Here is a 15,218-nt window from a genome sequence, read left to right as displayed (position 1 = left end):
GAGTGGAATCCCGATGCGACGGCAATGATCAGGAACTTTCCCATGTTTTTGCCCATCATATCCATCAGCCCCATCCGTCCCCATAGCTCTCCCCCCTGCGTCTCCATTCGGTGTCCTGTCTTCCCCATTTCTACCACGGCAATGCCCAATCATGGTGGGCCAACCGCCAACTTCTTTCTTGTTGTCTCCGCTGACCATGGCCAGTTTGGCTGCAGCTCGACCAAACAGGCAGCCCCGGATTTGCGGATCGCTCGACGTCGGCGAGCTTCGAAGCTGAAAAAAAACACCGCGAAACGCACCTCGAAGCAAAGAAAAAAAAAAAAAAAAAAAAAGTAAAAGCGAATGTGAAAAGGAGTCCACTGCAGAATGCATGCGATGTCGGACAAGGATCGGTCTGCCGGGTGTCCAACCCGTTGCACTCTGTCTCCCTACGGCTCCGCCCCATTGGCGGCTTCTACACTACCCGAACTTCGTTCCAAGAAGAATTGGACTGGATCAGCTCATGGCAAACGGCTCGGTACCTTGTGGCGCCTCTTCCAGCGGCCCCTCGATGTAACTTCTACAAGTCCCGGCCCAATAAGCGACAATCGCATTCGGAATCAAGTCATGGCCTGCATTGACCCTCTGCATCTCATTTTCGCGGCTGTCTCGGAGCCTGTCTCTCCATCCCTCGTCCTAACGGAATCGATTGAGACAATAATAGTCGCCGGCAAGGGGTAAAGCAAAAGGCCGGCGAGCTAGGGACGTTAGAACGGCGAAACGGGTGCCACAGGAGGGGCGCTGTGGGCGATACACACTGTGTGTGTGGGCACCGTTGAGGTGTCGGACGGTACCGTCACCGTGGGCATCACTCCCCATCTGATCAAGGGGCAGAGACATCCCGCCCTTCTGGCACTTCCGCCAACGATCCACGAGCCGCATTTCGGGCAGGCACAGCGGGGGGCAGTTCTACGCTACAGGTACTGCATAGCGTCTCTGCGGCGTACACAGTATGCCATGCCTCCATGGCACACTCCGTCCGGAGGACAGAATCTTGTGGTGCCCGAGATTTCAAATGCCGCCCCGGACACCAGAGTCGACAATCATACCTGCGGTCTGGCCATTTTGTCCTCCATTTTCCTGTCAGAATTGGACTTGGCACGGACATTCCTACCAAAAGTGCATCTACCGTAGTGTAGTCCATTATACCCAAGTTGGCCCGGTCACGGCACGCCTCGTCACGTTTCGTCGAAAGCGGCGGCCACAAGCGAAAGTTGCAACGAAAGTTGCAACGCAGCAATCGTATCCTTCGTCACTTCTCTCATGACCCTCCCTGTCCTTCAACATCCCATCATCCTCCGCCGCCACCGTGGAAAAGATTGAGCATCCCTATTCTCCTCCCTCTTACAAAAAAGACCGCCGGTCAACAAGCGTCAAACCGCCGCCGACGTCAGCTACTTTACCCGTGCCTGTCGCCGGTTACACGACTGAGGCTTTTCCCAAGATTTTTGCAGTTCTACGCCCGAACCAGAGCCGCGAAACTCGAGCGCTGTTACGAGATTGACAGTGTATCTCATTTTCAGCAAGCCGATCCCTGTTCCGAATCTTGGACCGGTCGAACAACAAAAGTCTGAACCCCTGATCCCTGGACACCCGGCCGGATCACTCAAATACACAAAGCGGGATCCGCTGTGTTCCCATGCTGCCGGGCCTAGACTGTACCTACAATCTTCAATAGCTCCGTCACCAGCCACTTTGTCGGCGCCGCGTTCGTTCCCGTCCCGTTCCGTGGCTCCGAATTGTTTCGCCATCACAACTCCGTCCTGATGGCTCCACCAACGCAATACAAGCCCATCCAACCGGCGCCGTTGAAGGTCGCGAAATCGGGCACTTCATCTGGCACCGGCCGTGTTAATGGAGAGAAGCACGCCAGAAGGGTCAAGGCTGTGACACAGGCTTGTCACACGTGCCGCCGATACAAGGCCAAGGTATATTCTAGTTCCCGATCTGATTCTTTGTCTTGAGACGCTGATGGTTTCGTCATTTTCACGATGTATAGTGCGATGGACTTCGACCTAGATGCACTAGCTGCAAAACCAAAAATAAGCCATGCGGCTACGAAGGCGAGGAGGGCCAGTCCCGCCAGGAGGCGATGAAATCACGGCTAGAGGCATTGGAGAGATTGGTGACCGCCCTTCAGCAAAAGTCACCCGAAGAGGCTGAAGCATTGCTTCAGCGTATTCGAAATGCTGACGATATCGTCTCGCTTTCATCGGCTGCTTCCAGCGACAGTGGCGACCGCAATATTCCTGGACTCCATCGCAATGATTCGACGTCGCCCAGCATGGGCGGGTCACTTTCCGACTCATGGACATCACCATCATCAGTCCCGACGGTATCAACCGACATCATCAAGCGTGCTTTACAATCAGCCTCGCCATCTTCCGACGAGTCGTCTGAAGGCGGTATGCAGCTTGTCTCAGATTCAGGGAGCGCCACGGCGCGCCTGCGTGTCGATCATTCGGCGTACCTAATTCGCTTCGTCCTTCCCAATGCGGACGCCACCCGTGCGGCTCTCAACAGTTTCTACAGCTCGAGCGGCAAGCTCTTCCATGTCTTCTCTCAGCAGGACATGGATAGGTTCTTCACAATTGTTTTTGGCTACGATGGACGACCCAACTATTCACAAAAGATGGCGATATGCTGCCTTTGCTCAGTCGCTGCCGTTGGAATTCAGTACAACCCTGATGATTTCGAGAAGGGTTCGGAACACATCTTTTATGAAGTTGCCCGGCGGTATTTCGTGGACGTCCTCGAGGAATCATCACTTGATGCCATCAAGGTTTGCGCCATGTTGGCTTTCTTCAATGTCATGAACAAGGCCACCATTTCGCTTGCTTGGGTTGAACTTGGCATGAGCATGTCTCGACAATTCGGCTTGAATACCAGCATTTTGTTACGCGACGAACAGAACGACCACATGATCGACTACAGGAAGACTTGGAGGACGTTGATGTTCTTCTCCAGTTGGCTTTCATCCACTCTGGGCTACATTTCCGGCAGCACTGGGTCAGACTTCCAGAAGTTTGTCCCCATTGCAGACGTTGAGCCTTATTACCCCCTTCAAGTGACCGAAACCGTACAGAGAGAGATGACCAAGATTTCGCTTCTCAAGGCTGAAATCCTGCGCATGCAACTCGAGTTCCAGGATCTACCCAGACTTACCGTTGTTGCTAACGAATACCTGGAGAAATGGCATGAGAAGCTCCCGATCGAGGTGCAGTTGGCCAACCTTGCCAACCCTGGTCTCGATGACACAGTCCGAAGGTCCATCTATCACGTCCACTTGCTATATCTTGGTGCCATGCAGCTCCTGTACCGATGGATTGCTGCCCGGCTTATTCAAACGACCACTGTCAATGGCAGGGAGGTCATTGTCCCTAGCGAGTCCGTTCCTGAAGAAGACCGCAAGCTGTTGAAGCACGTTTCGCAGGGCCTCATTGCTGCGAAGCACTCGGCCCGTCTGCTTGCTTTGCTGCACGGTGAACGTGGTATCTTCCAGCGCTGCTGGTTGGTCATGTAAGTTTTGACGGCATCACCATCCAACATAATCTTCGAACGCATCAACTAATACATTGCAAATCAGCTTCCAATCCCATACCTCATGCGTCGTCATTTTGCATTCGGTTGCGCAGAAACAAGTTCACGGCTTCCCGGTCAGTTCCTGGGCTCCGGACCTCAAACTCGCGCAGCTGTGTCTGGATACGCTCGAGTTTTGCGGAAGAATCGATCCGGTTGCTCTTCGCTTCCACGTGCGACTATCTGCCATCTTCAAGAGCCTGACAGCCGCTCTTCCGAGTAATGACAACCAAACGACCAGGCAAAGGACGGAAGACTGGGTGACCATGCCTCCTGATTTCCCTCCCATCCCTGGTGCTGCCGGAGTGAACAACAGCGCAGGTACACCACTGGTGGATCCGGAACAGCTTGAGGAGCCGGATCCGGAGTACCTTCTCACCATGCCAAAGGATGCCAAGGAGCGCGTGGTTGCGTTATCACACTCACTGTTGTCGGCACTTTGCCGACCTTGGGGTGGTGACGAGGCGGGACCGGCGGGCACGGCTTGCGCACAGGGGAAGAGCAGCGTTGCGACTGTGGTCAAGGAAAAAGCGGTGGATGAGGAAGATATTCCAGCATCGTCGGCGACGTTTCGTTGGGATCACACAGGCCACCTGGGATCGCGCGGCATGAGCAAATTGGCGAAAGAGCTGGGGTTGACGAAGTCGACTGACGAGTCGGGTCTGGGCTCTTGTTCTTCTAGTGAGCTTAGCCTGGGGAGCGACTGCAGGTTCTTGGACAGCGAGGACCCGCACGGTTGGCAGACAGCGCCAGAGTACATTGACATGCCACAATATTGACCATAATGGGGCGGCGGCGACGGTGCGAAGGACTGGTCAGGGACATGATTTGATGTTAGCAGGCTGGAACTGTAGCATCTGGTTAATCGGGGCGTGCCGGTTTGGAAATGTTGCATAGTACTAGTGTTGGTGTCTCTATTTTTAAGTGTTGTGGGGTTGGGGCATCAGTGTGCGATTTGAACTTAACTTGTTGTACTGTCTTGTTTTTTTTTCCCTTTTTTCTTTTGTTAAATCGAACAAGGTGTATATTAGGCTTAGAGGTTGTAAATAGCACTGCGCATTTTGAACAGCTTTTGTGTGTTTTGGAACTGAATAGAAATCTGAACGTGAGAGACATTGTTGAGCTTTTTTTTTTTGTTTTTTTTCGTTCCCCTTTCAGGGAGGTCATTTCCACTTCATGTCACTGAAAAGGGGTCACGCGTGGTGAAGCCCTATAAGGCAAGCTTACACGGTGCCCAAATTCGTACTAGCGACGCCCCCAAGTCCGTCCCGTCAGGGGAATCGGTACACTATACCTCTATACTCCAATCAAAGTTCAAGAAAACAGAGCACTAACACCCACGGAAATTTCCCCTTTCCTTCCCTTCCCTTCAGGTTTTCTTGCCCGGAACCGGAACGGGCATTCCACTTCGGTTGAACAATACCTCTACTGCCCCGGCCCATTTTTCGGACACTGCATCTCTCCCGTCACTGGTAGGTACTTCAGCTTCGGCTTCATGGAAACTTTCTGCTCTGATCACAACGTTGTTCACGGCGCTTCTTTGGACGACGCGAATGGCCACTTGTGTGCGACCAGGGGATGCACGTCGTCGTGGCGCTTGGGACTTGTCCCCTTTCGTCCTGGGCTCTCCCCGGCTCCCGTTTTTCGCTACAGGGGAGCAACCCCGCCCAGCTCTCAGCGCTTAAAGCCATCCTCGAATCCAGCATCGGTGACCAACCATTGCCGACCATGATGCCGTCCCCGCGACAAGTTATGTCAACACAGCCAGTCAAGCACTCGGCCCCTGGTTAGGCACTGGCCGGGGGATCGGCCATTGCCCAAACGGCCGGGTCATCCCTATTGCGCGGATTGGTCGCGGCGGCGCGCTTGCGCTTGTTCGTCCGGTATTCAGCCTGTCCGTCGTTTCAAGACGCGCTGCATTTGCACTGCATCGAGCTGCAGCGATGGCATCAACGGCATCCCGTGGATGTAGGACCTGCCACCACATGCCACACCACATGGGTCCCGGGGAACGTCTTCAACCACTCCCGTGGACCGTTCTGGAAATGGAAATGGGCACTATTGCAAAAAGTTGGGTTCAAGGTGTGCTCATCTTGTGTCGCAGGGCTGTGACTGTTTTGATGTTTGGTCTCTGATGGTGGTGTGGATGCTGGAGTGTCGTGGTAGGGTTACTTCTGTTGCTGATTTCTCATGGCTAACACCATCCAGACACTCCCGTCACCTTTGTGTTCATATCTGTGCAAGTTTCCTTTTCCCTATTCAATCTGGTGTTGCACGTCGAAGACCACTTCTGCACACAGGCGTTTGGTTCCCTTTCCTTCTTCCTTGTTTCTTTCATTCCATAACTTACATGTTTTCTTGACCGTGCCGCTCGGGGCGACCTTGGTCAGCTTACTCGAAATATCTAATGGGGTTCTCCTGGAAACCACAACAACAACAACAACAACAACAACAACTTCACCCTAACCAACCGGCCCTCATGGCTGACCACGAGATCGAAGAGGCCAAGCGTCTAATCCTCGCACGACGAGCCTCCGTCCAGACCAAGAGCAGCGACCAATCCTTCGGTCGTCTTCGTACCCGATCACGGACATTCTCCAACTCCCAAAAGCCCTTCACCTACCAAGAAATCAACCAGGTCCTCGACGAGATGGTGGATGCAAACGGGCCTGTGGGTGTGATCAAGGCCCTCCTGGCACTCGGCGCCGACGTCAACTTTTCCAAGAGAAGGAGCGTGGACACCTGGAGCAAGCTAACTGGGAGGAAGAACGAAGGCTGGCGCAGTGATATCCTCATCCGAGCAACCGTCCGATGTCCCTCCGAGACTGTCTACGCTATCGCCCATCACGCCGACCAGGAGAATCTCGATGGCGCCTTGCATCATGCCATGCTAAGGGGCAACCTCGCTGTGCTGCAGGCATTGCTTGATCACGGCGCAAATCCTGTTCAGCTGCATGATGACTTCCTCGACCTTATATCCCGCAACCAAGTCGATCTCGTACAGGCTATCCTGGCTGGCCACCGACTGCCGTGTCTCCCATGTCGATCTACTGGATTGATGATAGCTGCTAAGAACGGGTCGCTGGAAATTGTCAGTCTGTTACTGAAGTGCTGGGCTGATGTTAATCACGACGGCGGAGCTGCATTGGTCGCAGCTGTAGAAGCCCGTCGCCCTGATCTAGTTGCCGTCCTCATCTCTGGCCCGGTACAGCCCTCTCCTCGTTCTTTGGACGCTGCTCTTGGTCGGGCCCATAAGGAAATAATGGTACGGTCAACCGAGGAGCATCGGGAAATCATCGAAATGTGTCTGTCTGCCGGTGCTGCAGGAGAGGAGACGACCCGGCTTGTGACGGAAGGTGTCGTAGCCGCTGTACGAACGAGACACATTCAGTTGCTAGACACGGTTCTCCGGGTCAAGAGGCCACCACCTCAGTATGAAGCAATGGCCATGGTGGATGCAGTCAAGGCGCAGCACATCGATGTTCTGAGTAAGCTGCTTGTACTAAAGCCGCAGCCCAAGAGCCTCGCGCTTGCGGTTTCACAAGCAGTCGAAATACATAACCGACAAACGCGCCACGACATTACTCAAATACTCATCGATTCGGGTGCTCAGGGGTCATGTACGGCGGAGGCCTTGGTCAAGGTCGTTAAGATAATTGTCACTGAGCCCGGGATGCCCCACAAGACGTCTTTAGATCGAGCGATGGACAAGAAGCTGTTCCGTCTTTTGCTTCAGCAAGGAAAGGCAGATGTGAACTACGAAAATGGTGAAGCTTTGCAGATTACAGTCCAGAAGCCGTGTCTAGAGATTGCTGAGGAGATTATTAGTCGGGAACCATCGCCCGAAGCCTTGGGTGCTGCCTTGCCTTGGGCGATGGATCTCGTCAACCCGAGGGCCAGGGAGTCGATGATTGAGCTCCTGCTTCAGAAGCATATTAATGAAGATGCTGTAGGAAAAGCCTTGGTTCAGGCCTTCAAGGAAGGGCCTGATAATGGGTAAGTGACTCCCATATGGCGAGTAGAAGAGCAAACCGTACTAATCAGGGTACGAACAGGCCCCTCATCAAGTTACTCCTCACTCGTGCATCCGTTAATCATAATAATGGAGAAGTGTTCATCTTCGCGATTCGCCAGTACCGACCCGAGACGTTCCGAATGCTCCTCGACCAAGGGATTAGCTACAAAGCCCTCTTCACCGCCATCAACGAAGCCCTCAAAACCTCTAGGACGAACCGGCGAGCAATTTTTGCGGATCTCATGAGTCGCCTACAGTTCGACCATCTAAATACCGCATTGAAGTACGTCGTTCTCGAGGCCGACACCGACCTTACTCTGGCCAAATCACTACTCGAAGCAGGAGCCGAGGCCACACACGAGAATGGTGTCTGCATTAAGAATGCGGCCTCCAATCTCGATCACGATACCCTTGGTCTCCTGACAGAATACTCCGGGACTCATGACGGTATCTTCACTCAAGCCATGGCCGGTGTCGTCAACCGTGGAAAGCAGTGGATTGCCTTTGAACATGTCGAAGTCATGAAACTCCTCGTCCGGGGAGGGGCCTCTGTCCAGGTGATCAACAAGGCCGTGGTGGAAGTCATCGACACTTTGGCCTGCAAGGAGTCGCAGATTGATCTGGCCAACAGATTTCTCGACATATTCTTCGCTGCCGGCGCCGATGTCAACTATGAGAACGGAAAACCGGTCGGAATCGCCGCCAGTCGTGGTGATCCGGTGCTTCTTGCGCGGTTGCTTAGTAATGGTGCGTCCTCAATGACTTCCACACACGCTCTCTCAACTGCTATAATGGCGCACCATGACGAGAACCTGTTATTGCGGTTGATCGACGTTTTTGCGGATAGGCGAACTGCGGCACCGGATGTGAACCAGTCGATTCCGGGAATGCCATCGCCAATCTTCCTGTGCCTCAAGTCGTACCCTAAGTCGCTGGCCTTGTTGGATAGTCTCGTCGGTGCCGGGTGTGATCTCGAGTCCACCGTGCTGTCGGATGTTTGCCCTGAGGAGGAGTCGACTGAGAAGAAGGTGCGGGCTGGAAATTTTGATGAGCCGGTTACCGTCTTGTTGTGGGCTCTTTTGCCCAGGAATAGCCAGATTGATCCTGCTGTCGTTAATGGGCTTGTTCGTCACGGTGGTAAGTGCAGGTCAGCCTGAATGGAATTAACTTGTGCGCTAACAGACCCAATAGCCAACATCGCTTACGCGTCGCCGAGAACTCATACTACCGCTTTGATATTGGCGGTCAAGTCAGGAAGAGTTGAAGCTGTGCAGACACTCCTCGATGCCGGTGCCAAAGTCACTACCAAAGACAGCCAGGGACGTTCCGCTTTGTACATTGCCGCCAGGTTGGGCAATGCGGATATTGTGGCCGCGTTGCTGAGAATCAACTCTTCCCTAAACGATGGCAGTCTCCATGAAGCGTCGCGTAACCTCCACACTGGTGCAATGCGCCTCTTGGTTGAATGCGGCCATGATCCTAATTACAGGTCAAGCAAGCACGACGGACGCACTGCCTTTGGTGAGATGGCTCTCAAGGCCACGGTGCCTCGCGATATTACCATTGCTGAGGAGGCCGTCGAGATCCTCTGTACCGGCGGTGCCAGCCCTCTGCTCAAAACCAATGGAAAGACAATTCTATTCTTGGCCTTGGACAATATGGATAACGAAGCCATGACCCGTCTACTCCTGGACAAACATCTGTATCGCATCCTCAACAGCCCGGAGAATATGTATGTGGAGGGTATCTACCACTACTCGCCAACCATGTATGTAAAGAAAGGCATGCTTCAGGGACCAAGGACCGCCGGTCTGATCGAGATTCTGGAGGGTCATGGCGGCGAAGACCGGTACTACGCTACCATGGAACAGAAACAACCACATGATGCTGTAGGTATGCCCGAGGAGATCCAGAAGTTCGAGCGGGAGCGCCGTGCGCGAGAACGACGCATCCGGGAAGCAGAAGAGGAACACGCCGCCACCCTGCGTCGCGAGTATGAAAAAGCCAAGACGGTCGACGTGATCGAGGACTTGCATCACAACCGCTCATACCGTCATTACGAGGACATCTCCGACCAGCACCGCCGGAACAAGTACCTAGATCACCATACCGAAGTCACCATCAAAACCGAAGCGGCCCTCGTCGACAACTCCCTCAAAATGCACGGCGCCAGCGTCGACAACGCCATCCAGTGGCAACGCCACAACAACCACATGGCCATGGGTGTCAACGCCGCTCACGTCCAGCGCGATATCAAAATGCAGCGGCACGCCGTTGATATGACGATTGGCCGCGATGCCGCCCAGCTTAACCGGTCCATCGCCATTCGGCACCACAACGACGGGATGGTCATGGCCTCGCAGCAGCGTGGCGCCCAGCTAGCGCACATGCGCCACGAACACCACCAGGTCATACAGCAGCGGAAAGACCACGGCGTTATCAACCACACCCACGCCGAGAACAGGCACGCGCTCGAGATGCGCGCGGGCGCCCAGCGCCATGGGCAGGCACTCGCGCACCAGCGGTCGGCGCACCAGCTGGGCATGAGGAATCGCGCGGATTACTATAACCAGGGACTGGATTTCCAAGGGAGAGCGCAGGCGATGCATGAGAGGCATATTGAGGGCATTCATCAGAAGCATATGACGCTGGCGGGGGCGAAGCATACGATGAACATGACGGAGTTGGGGGCGCAGAGGGGAAATATTATTGGGCAGACTAATTTGAATGAATTAAGGCAGTGGTCGGCGGCTGGAGAGGGGAGGAGTATTGGGTATGGAGGGGGCAGGGTGCAGTTGCTAAATTGAGTGTGCGTTTTGGAAGAACTTTGGCGAGAAGAGATGAAACGACGGGAAAGCATCGAAAGAAGGGACAAAGAAAGAAGGAGGTGCATTGGAAAGCAAGGCCCAAGATTGACGCGGAGATATGGCTGGCGTTTTGCAAATCTTTTGATACCATGAGCATAGCATTTATCTCTTACTTAGACCGTTTCATCTTCAGAATGTAGTTTGTTTTCATCACTAATGACTTTTGAAGATAAGGAAGTTATAGTATGTTATTCGCACAACGCTCGAGGGGGGGGGGGGGGGGGGGAATAAGTGCTAGGGGCAGGGTAAGGGTTAGACGTGGATAAGGGAAGCAAAACTGAACATAATCACTCGCGAGTCTTGTGGCCATAACGCCCCGATGGACCATAATAAACAAGCACAATGGAGGGACTGGCCTCCTAATATGCGTTCTGCCTGAATGTTTCCCTTCGAAACGACATTTTGTAGTCTCATGAGTGATTGACCACTGCGCCTGCGGTACGTATGAAATTGGTGCAAGGGGGAAGCCACACCTAGAACTAGCTCCACCACCACACCAGCCACAAACCCTTCTCCGAATTTTGCGGAGAATCGAGTGGATGCCGCCCCGATTATTATCTCCGGTGGGGTCACCCATGCCGCTCGGTGCGGGGACGCCGTCCCGTCATCAGCGCGGCTCTCTCCGTCCGTGGCACTTGTGGGAACACGGAATCTCGGTGAGTTCGTCTGCTGAACGGAACTTGCTCATCAGCAGTTGCATGAACCGTTGCCTCTTTAACAACGGACAACGTTTCATCAGCATCCAGCGGCCCATCCCTTCAGTTGAGACTCGGTACTATTTCAGCCTGCTGACCGAACGACTGGACGTCACACTGCATCTAACTCAACGATTGACCGATAAGCTGATCGACCAAAACGACCTAATGTAACCTCTCTCCATTTTATTTTACCGATACATATTCTCACCTCATTATCGTGAATGACGTGAATTCCACCACTTCCACTCGGCCACCGTGACCACACATAAACAAACACATCTAACCGCCCCTACCTCAACCAAACAACAACATAATACCCCGAGAGCCGAATCACCATGGCCGACTACGACCAGCCCACCATGGGCGCCTCGACAGCCGCAGCCGCCGCACACGCCCAGCTCAAAAAAGTCAAGAAGCAAAAAGTCCTCCTCATGGGCAAATCCGGGTCCGGCAAGTCGTCCATGCGCAGCATCATCTTCAGCAACTACCTCGCGCGCGATACGCGCCGCTTGGGGGCCACCATCGACATCGACCTGTCGCACGTCAAGTTCCTCGGCAATCTGACGCTCAACCTCTGGGACTGCGGTGGGCAGGAGGCCTTTATGGAGAACTACCTTTCGCAGCAGCGGGCGCACGTGTTCAGCAACGTCGGGGTGCTAATCTACGTCTTTGACATTGAGTCGCGCGACGTGGACCGCGACTTGGCGACGTACGTCAACATCATTTCGGCGCTCGTGCAGTACAGCCGCGAGGCCAAGGTGTTTGTCTTGATTCACAAGATGGACCTGATCCAGCCGATGACGCGCGAAGATGTGTTTGATCGCCGCGTTGCGCTGGTGAGACGCAAGACGGCCGAGGCGGTGGCGATTGTACGGAAACAGAAGCCCGAAGTTTCTGGAGTAGGAGGAGGATTACCCGGCCCTGGCGGCGGCGGCGGCGGCGGTGCCATGATGGCAGGCTCCCTCCCCTCCCCGGAACTCTCCACCCCGATCCCCGACCTCGAAGTAGAAATGCAACTCTTCGCCACCTCCATCTGGGACCAATCTTTGTACAAAGCCTGGGCCTCCATCATCCACGACCTCGTTCCCAACCTGTCCGTCATCGAAACCCAACTGGCCTCCCTGGGCGTAGCAATTGACGCCGACGAGATCCTCCTCTTCGAACGCACCTCCTTCCTGGTCGTCTCCAAATGGACTTCTCCAGAAGGGGAATCAAACCCCTACGGCGACCGCTTTGAGCGCATGTCCAACATTTTGAAGGCGTGGAAACACACGTGCTCAAAGTATACGGGCACGCCGAGGAACGCCGAGCAGTTTTCGGACTTTGAGTACAAGATGGGCGCGAACTTTAGCATGTTTGTCACCAAATTTACGACGAATACGTACATTTTGGTGTGCATGCCACCGGGCGAGGCGAGGTTTAACAGCGCGAAACTGAATGTGGCGGCGGCGAGGCCGTGGTTTAGGTTCCTGGATGGCCCCATGATTGCGCCGACGGCGGGCATCGGGAGTTCTCAGATGTTAAGCGGGTTGGCGGCGGCGGGGGGTGAAGTGGCGTAAATGAGCGTGGAGGGGAGGGACCGTTGAGGCGAAGAAAATCTGGTGTAGGGAGGAATTCAAGATATGGTATTACGGCCCTCGAAAGAACACGATCGGGTTCGAGCGGATCGAGAAGAGGCAATCAAGGTTGCAAGATGGGCGACACGGCATCTTTTGCGTGGGGTTTGGGGCGATTTGGGTTTAGCACACGATATTGTTTGATGGCTGCGCAAAAGCCAGACTGGGGGCATGCAGCACGCCCGTGAGACACGACGTCCCTCTGATATTATGTCTTGGGCTTTCTTTGGTCGGTATGCTTTTCTTATTCGGGATTTGCATTTTGTTACACAGCAAGTTATTTGCGTTAGGGGTTGATGATACCCATAGCGGTCACGGCAACGGCGACGGAGGCGTTTAAAAAATATTGAGGAGAGAAGACACTTCAAACAGATCTTATGTTGTGCCACATGGTTAACAAGGGAACGTCTGTTAGAGCTTCCGTCTTTTGAATCTACAGACGAAACTAATTACTGTCTAGCCTCGATTTGCTTGCTATGTTGGCCTGTAATGTGCCCGTAAACAACGCCCCTTTACCCATTAAAACCCCTGGAAATACCATGCCCATGCCACTTATATCCCTTAAACCCACTTGACGACAGCAGCAGCGCCTCTCTTGAATTCCGGGGTGTCACCCAGAACCAGAGACTTGTCGGCGTGGTCCTTGTTGGGGAAGGTCGTGGAAAGAACCCAGGGTCGGGCTGAAAGAGACGTCGAAGAGCGCTGGATAAAGTCGTAGACATCGCCAATCGTCTGCGACGTGTTGAATCGAGCCGGGAGGCGGCTACCGTCGGGCAACTGGATACGCAGCATCACTGTTGGCTGCGACTCATCCACGCCAGTTGAGGGAGCTTGAGCCGAGCCACTAGTAGCAGGAGCAGAAGCAACAGCGGTACCTGCGGCTGCAGCAGCAGGAGGAACAAAGCCTGATCCGTCTCCTGGAACAGGGCTTCCCAGACGGCGGCCCTCGCCACTGAAGGGGACGTACTTCTTGGGCAGCTGCCTCCACTCCTCTTGATGCTGCTCCAACTTGACGTTCACACGCTGATCAGGCCTCACATTCATAAGGCGAAGCGGGGCGCGGCCAGCACGGATCATGGCCAAATCGGCCTGGTTGGCCGGGTCATCAAAGCGATAAAGCGGACCCTCCTCGACGCTGAATCCGTTGCTCCAAATATGCAACGTTCTTTCCTGGGTTGGACCTTCAAGCTGGCGGGGCGGGGCAGAGGTATTCGAATCGACAGTGGGGATTTGTCGAGACTCAACGCCGTCACCGCCGAGCGTCATACCAGTGCCGCGGAAGCGGGTAGGTCTCGCGGTTCCGGCTCCGGTTTCTTCATCATCGGGGCTATTGCCACCGGCACGAGAGTTCCTGCATGAAAAAATCTCGTAGTTAGTACAAGGATGGAGTGGACATAGCCCTCGACTTCGGGAACATACTCTCTAGCCTTGGCCAGAATATCTTGGAGAAGCCTTCTGGTGTCGCTGTTGGGTTCACGTTGACTAGGGTCCTGGACAGCCAAGCCCGACTTCTCGCCACCAGCAAACAAGTCCCTAGGTCCGCGACCTTCATCTTCCTCATCGTCCTCGTCCTCGTCGTCATCTTCGTCGCGTCGGCCCCCTATGGAACTCAGGGTTGCAAGGCCAGTGCGTTTTTGGGTCTTCTTGGGAGCCGAAGAGGATGATTGCGCATACTGGGGAGCGGGGCGGCCGTCGAGAGTCCTGGGGCCAATATACTCGGGGGGCGCCGCGGCGCTGGCACGAGCAGGAGCAGGGGCAGCTCCGGTGTTCGAGGCACTGTTGTCTTGATCCGTATAGTATGCGGCGACGGCAGCATCCATGTCCCAGTCGTAATTGTTCAGGTACTCTGTAGCCTGTGTGGTTTCAGTCAGTAAGCATCATAGTGAAACATTTTGGATACTACCAGCATACCGCATCAGTAGCAACTCCGGTCAGCTCACAGAAGCTGCTGATCTTGTCGTCGTGGTCGGCCATTGTTATGTTTCAAGGTGGTGACGGCTTGATTGGTTCGAGTTAAGATCAAGCACAGAGAATGATATCGGGGGTGGCTTTCGTTGCAATGGGGAGGGTCGGAAGAATGAATGCGAATGTGTTGCCGTAGGCACTTCTACAACTGGATGAAGTTTCGGTTTGGAATAAGATGGATCGAGTGAAAGCGAAGCCAAAGGAAGGAAGAAGTGGAAGTAAATGTCAACTACGCAGGCAGCTTCTGGTGGACGTGACGTGACGTGACGGGTCACCAAACGCTCGGTGGCACTAACAGTTTCCCTGCGGGATCGCAGCTCGAGCAGCCGCCCAACTGTTAGTGAACCACGGGAGCTTCCTGGACTCTAAAGTGGCCGCCCCGCCAAATTGGACGCTGTGTGCCACTGGCCTCTCGTTACGTAAGCTTTGTAGGCCCCGC

The 15,218-nt window shown here is 54.3% G+C and overlaps 5 protein-coding genes across 5 annotated transcripts; 3 read left to right on the top strand and 2 right to left on the bottom strand.

The window, feature by feature from the left end:
- Positions 1-495: 495 nt before the first annotated feature.
- Positions 496-1,103, bottom strand: NEUTE1DRAFT_98134 (uncharacterized protein; the record flags this gene model as incomplete). Its single annotated transcript, XM_009849835.1, has 3 exons — positions 496-675; positions 829-948; positions 1,089-1,103. 3 exons carry the CDS (start codon positions 1,101-1,103, stop codon positions 496-498), a joined length of 315 nt encoding a protein of 104 aa, XP_009848137.1.
- Positions 1,104-1,630: 527 nt separating this feature from the next.
- Positions 1,631-4,684, top strand: NEUTE1DRAFT_127736 (uncharacterized protein; the record flags this gene model as incomplete). The annotated part of the gene is made up of 3 exons (XM_009849834.1): positions 1,631-1,967; positions 2,039-3,558; positions 3,626-4,684. The coding sequence occupies 3 exons, from the start codon at positions 1,806-1,808 to the stop codon at positions 4,395-4,397; spliced, it is 2,454 nt and encodes an 817-aa protein (XP_009848136.1).
- A 1,341-nt stretch (positions 4,685-6,025) lies between these two features.
- On the top strand, positions 6,026-10,562 carry NEUTE1DRAFT_127735 (uncharacterized protein; the record flags this gene model as incomplete). Its single annotated transcript, XM_009849833.1, has 3 exons — positions 6,026-7,614; positions 7,674-8,770; positions 8,825-10,562. The coding sequence occupies 3 exons, from the start codon at positions 6,026-6,028 to the stop codon at positions 10,438-10,440; spliced, it is 4,302 nt and encodes a 1,433-aa protein (XP_009848135.1).
- Positions 10,563-11,362: 800 nt separating this feature from the next.
- On the top strand, positions 11,363-12,757 carry NEUTE1DRAFT_76635 (uncharacterized protein; the record flags this gene model as incomplete). Its single annotated transcript, XM_009849832.1, has 1 exon — positions 11,363-12,757. One exon carries the CDS (start codon positions 11,534-11,536, stop codon positions 12,755-12,757), a length of 1,224 nt encoding a protein of 407 aa, XP_009848134.1.
- A 468-nt stretch (positions 12,758-13,225) lies between these two features.
- Positions 13,226-14,943, bottom strand: NEUTE1DRAFT_115944 (uncharacterized protein; the record flags this gene model as incomplete). The annotated part of the gene is made up of 3 exons (XM_009849831.1): positions 13,226-14,165; positions 14,234-14,667; positions 14,726-14,943. 3 exons carry the CDS (start codon positions 14,786-14,788, stop codon positions 13,376-13,378), a joined length of 1,287 nt encoding a protein of 428 aa, XP_009848133.1.
- Between the last annotated feature and the right edge of the window lie 275 nt (positions 14,944-15,218).

The sequence above is a fragment of the Neurospora tetrasperma genome, assembly GCF_000213175.1.
Source record: "Neurospora tetrasperma FGSC 2508 unplaced genomic scaffold NEUTE1scaffold_1, whole genome shotgun sequence".
Lineage (NCBI taxonomy): Eukaryota > Fungi > Ascomycota > Sordariomycetes > Sordariales > Sordariaceae > Neurospora > Neurospora tetrasperma.
The sequence above is the reverse complement of the archived record's forward strand: the minus strand, read 5'-3'. Positions and strand labels throughout refer to the sequence as shown.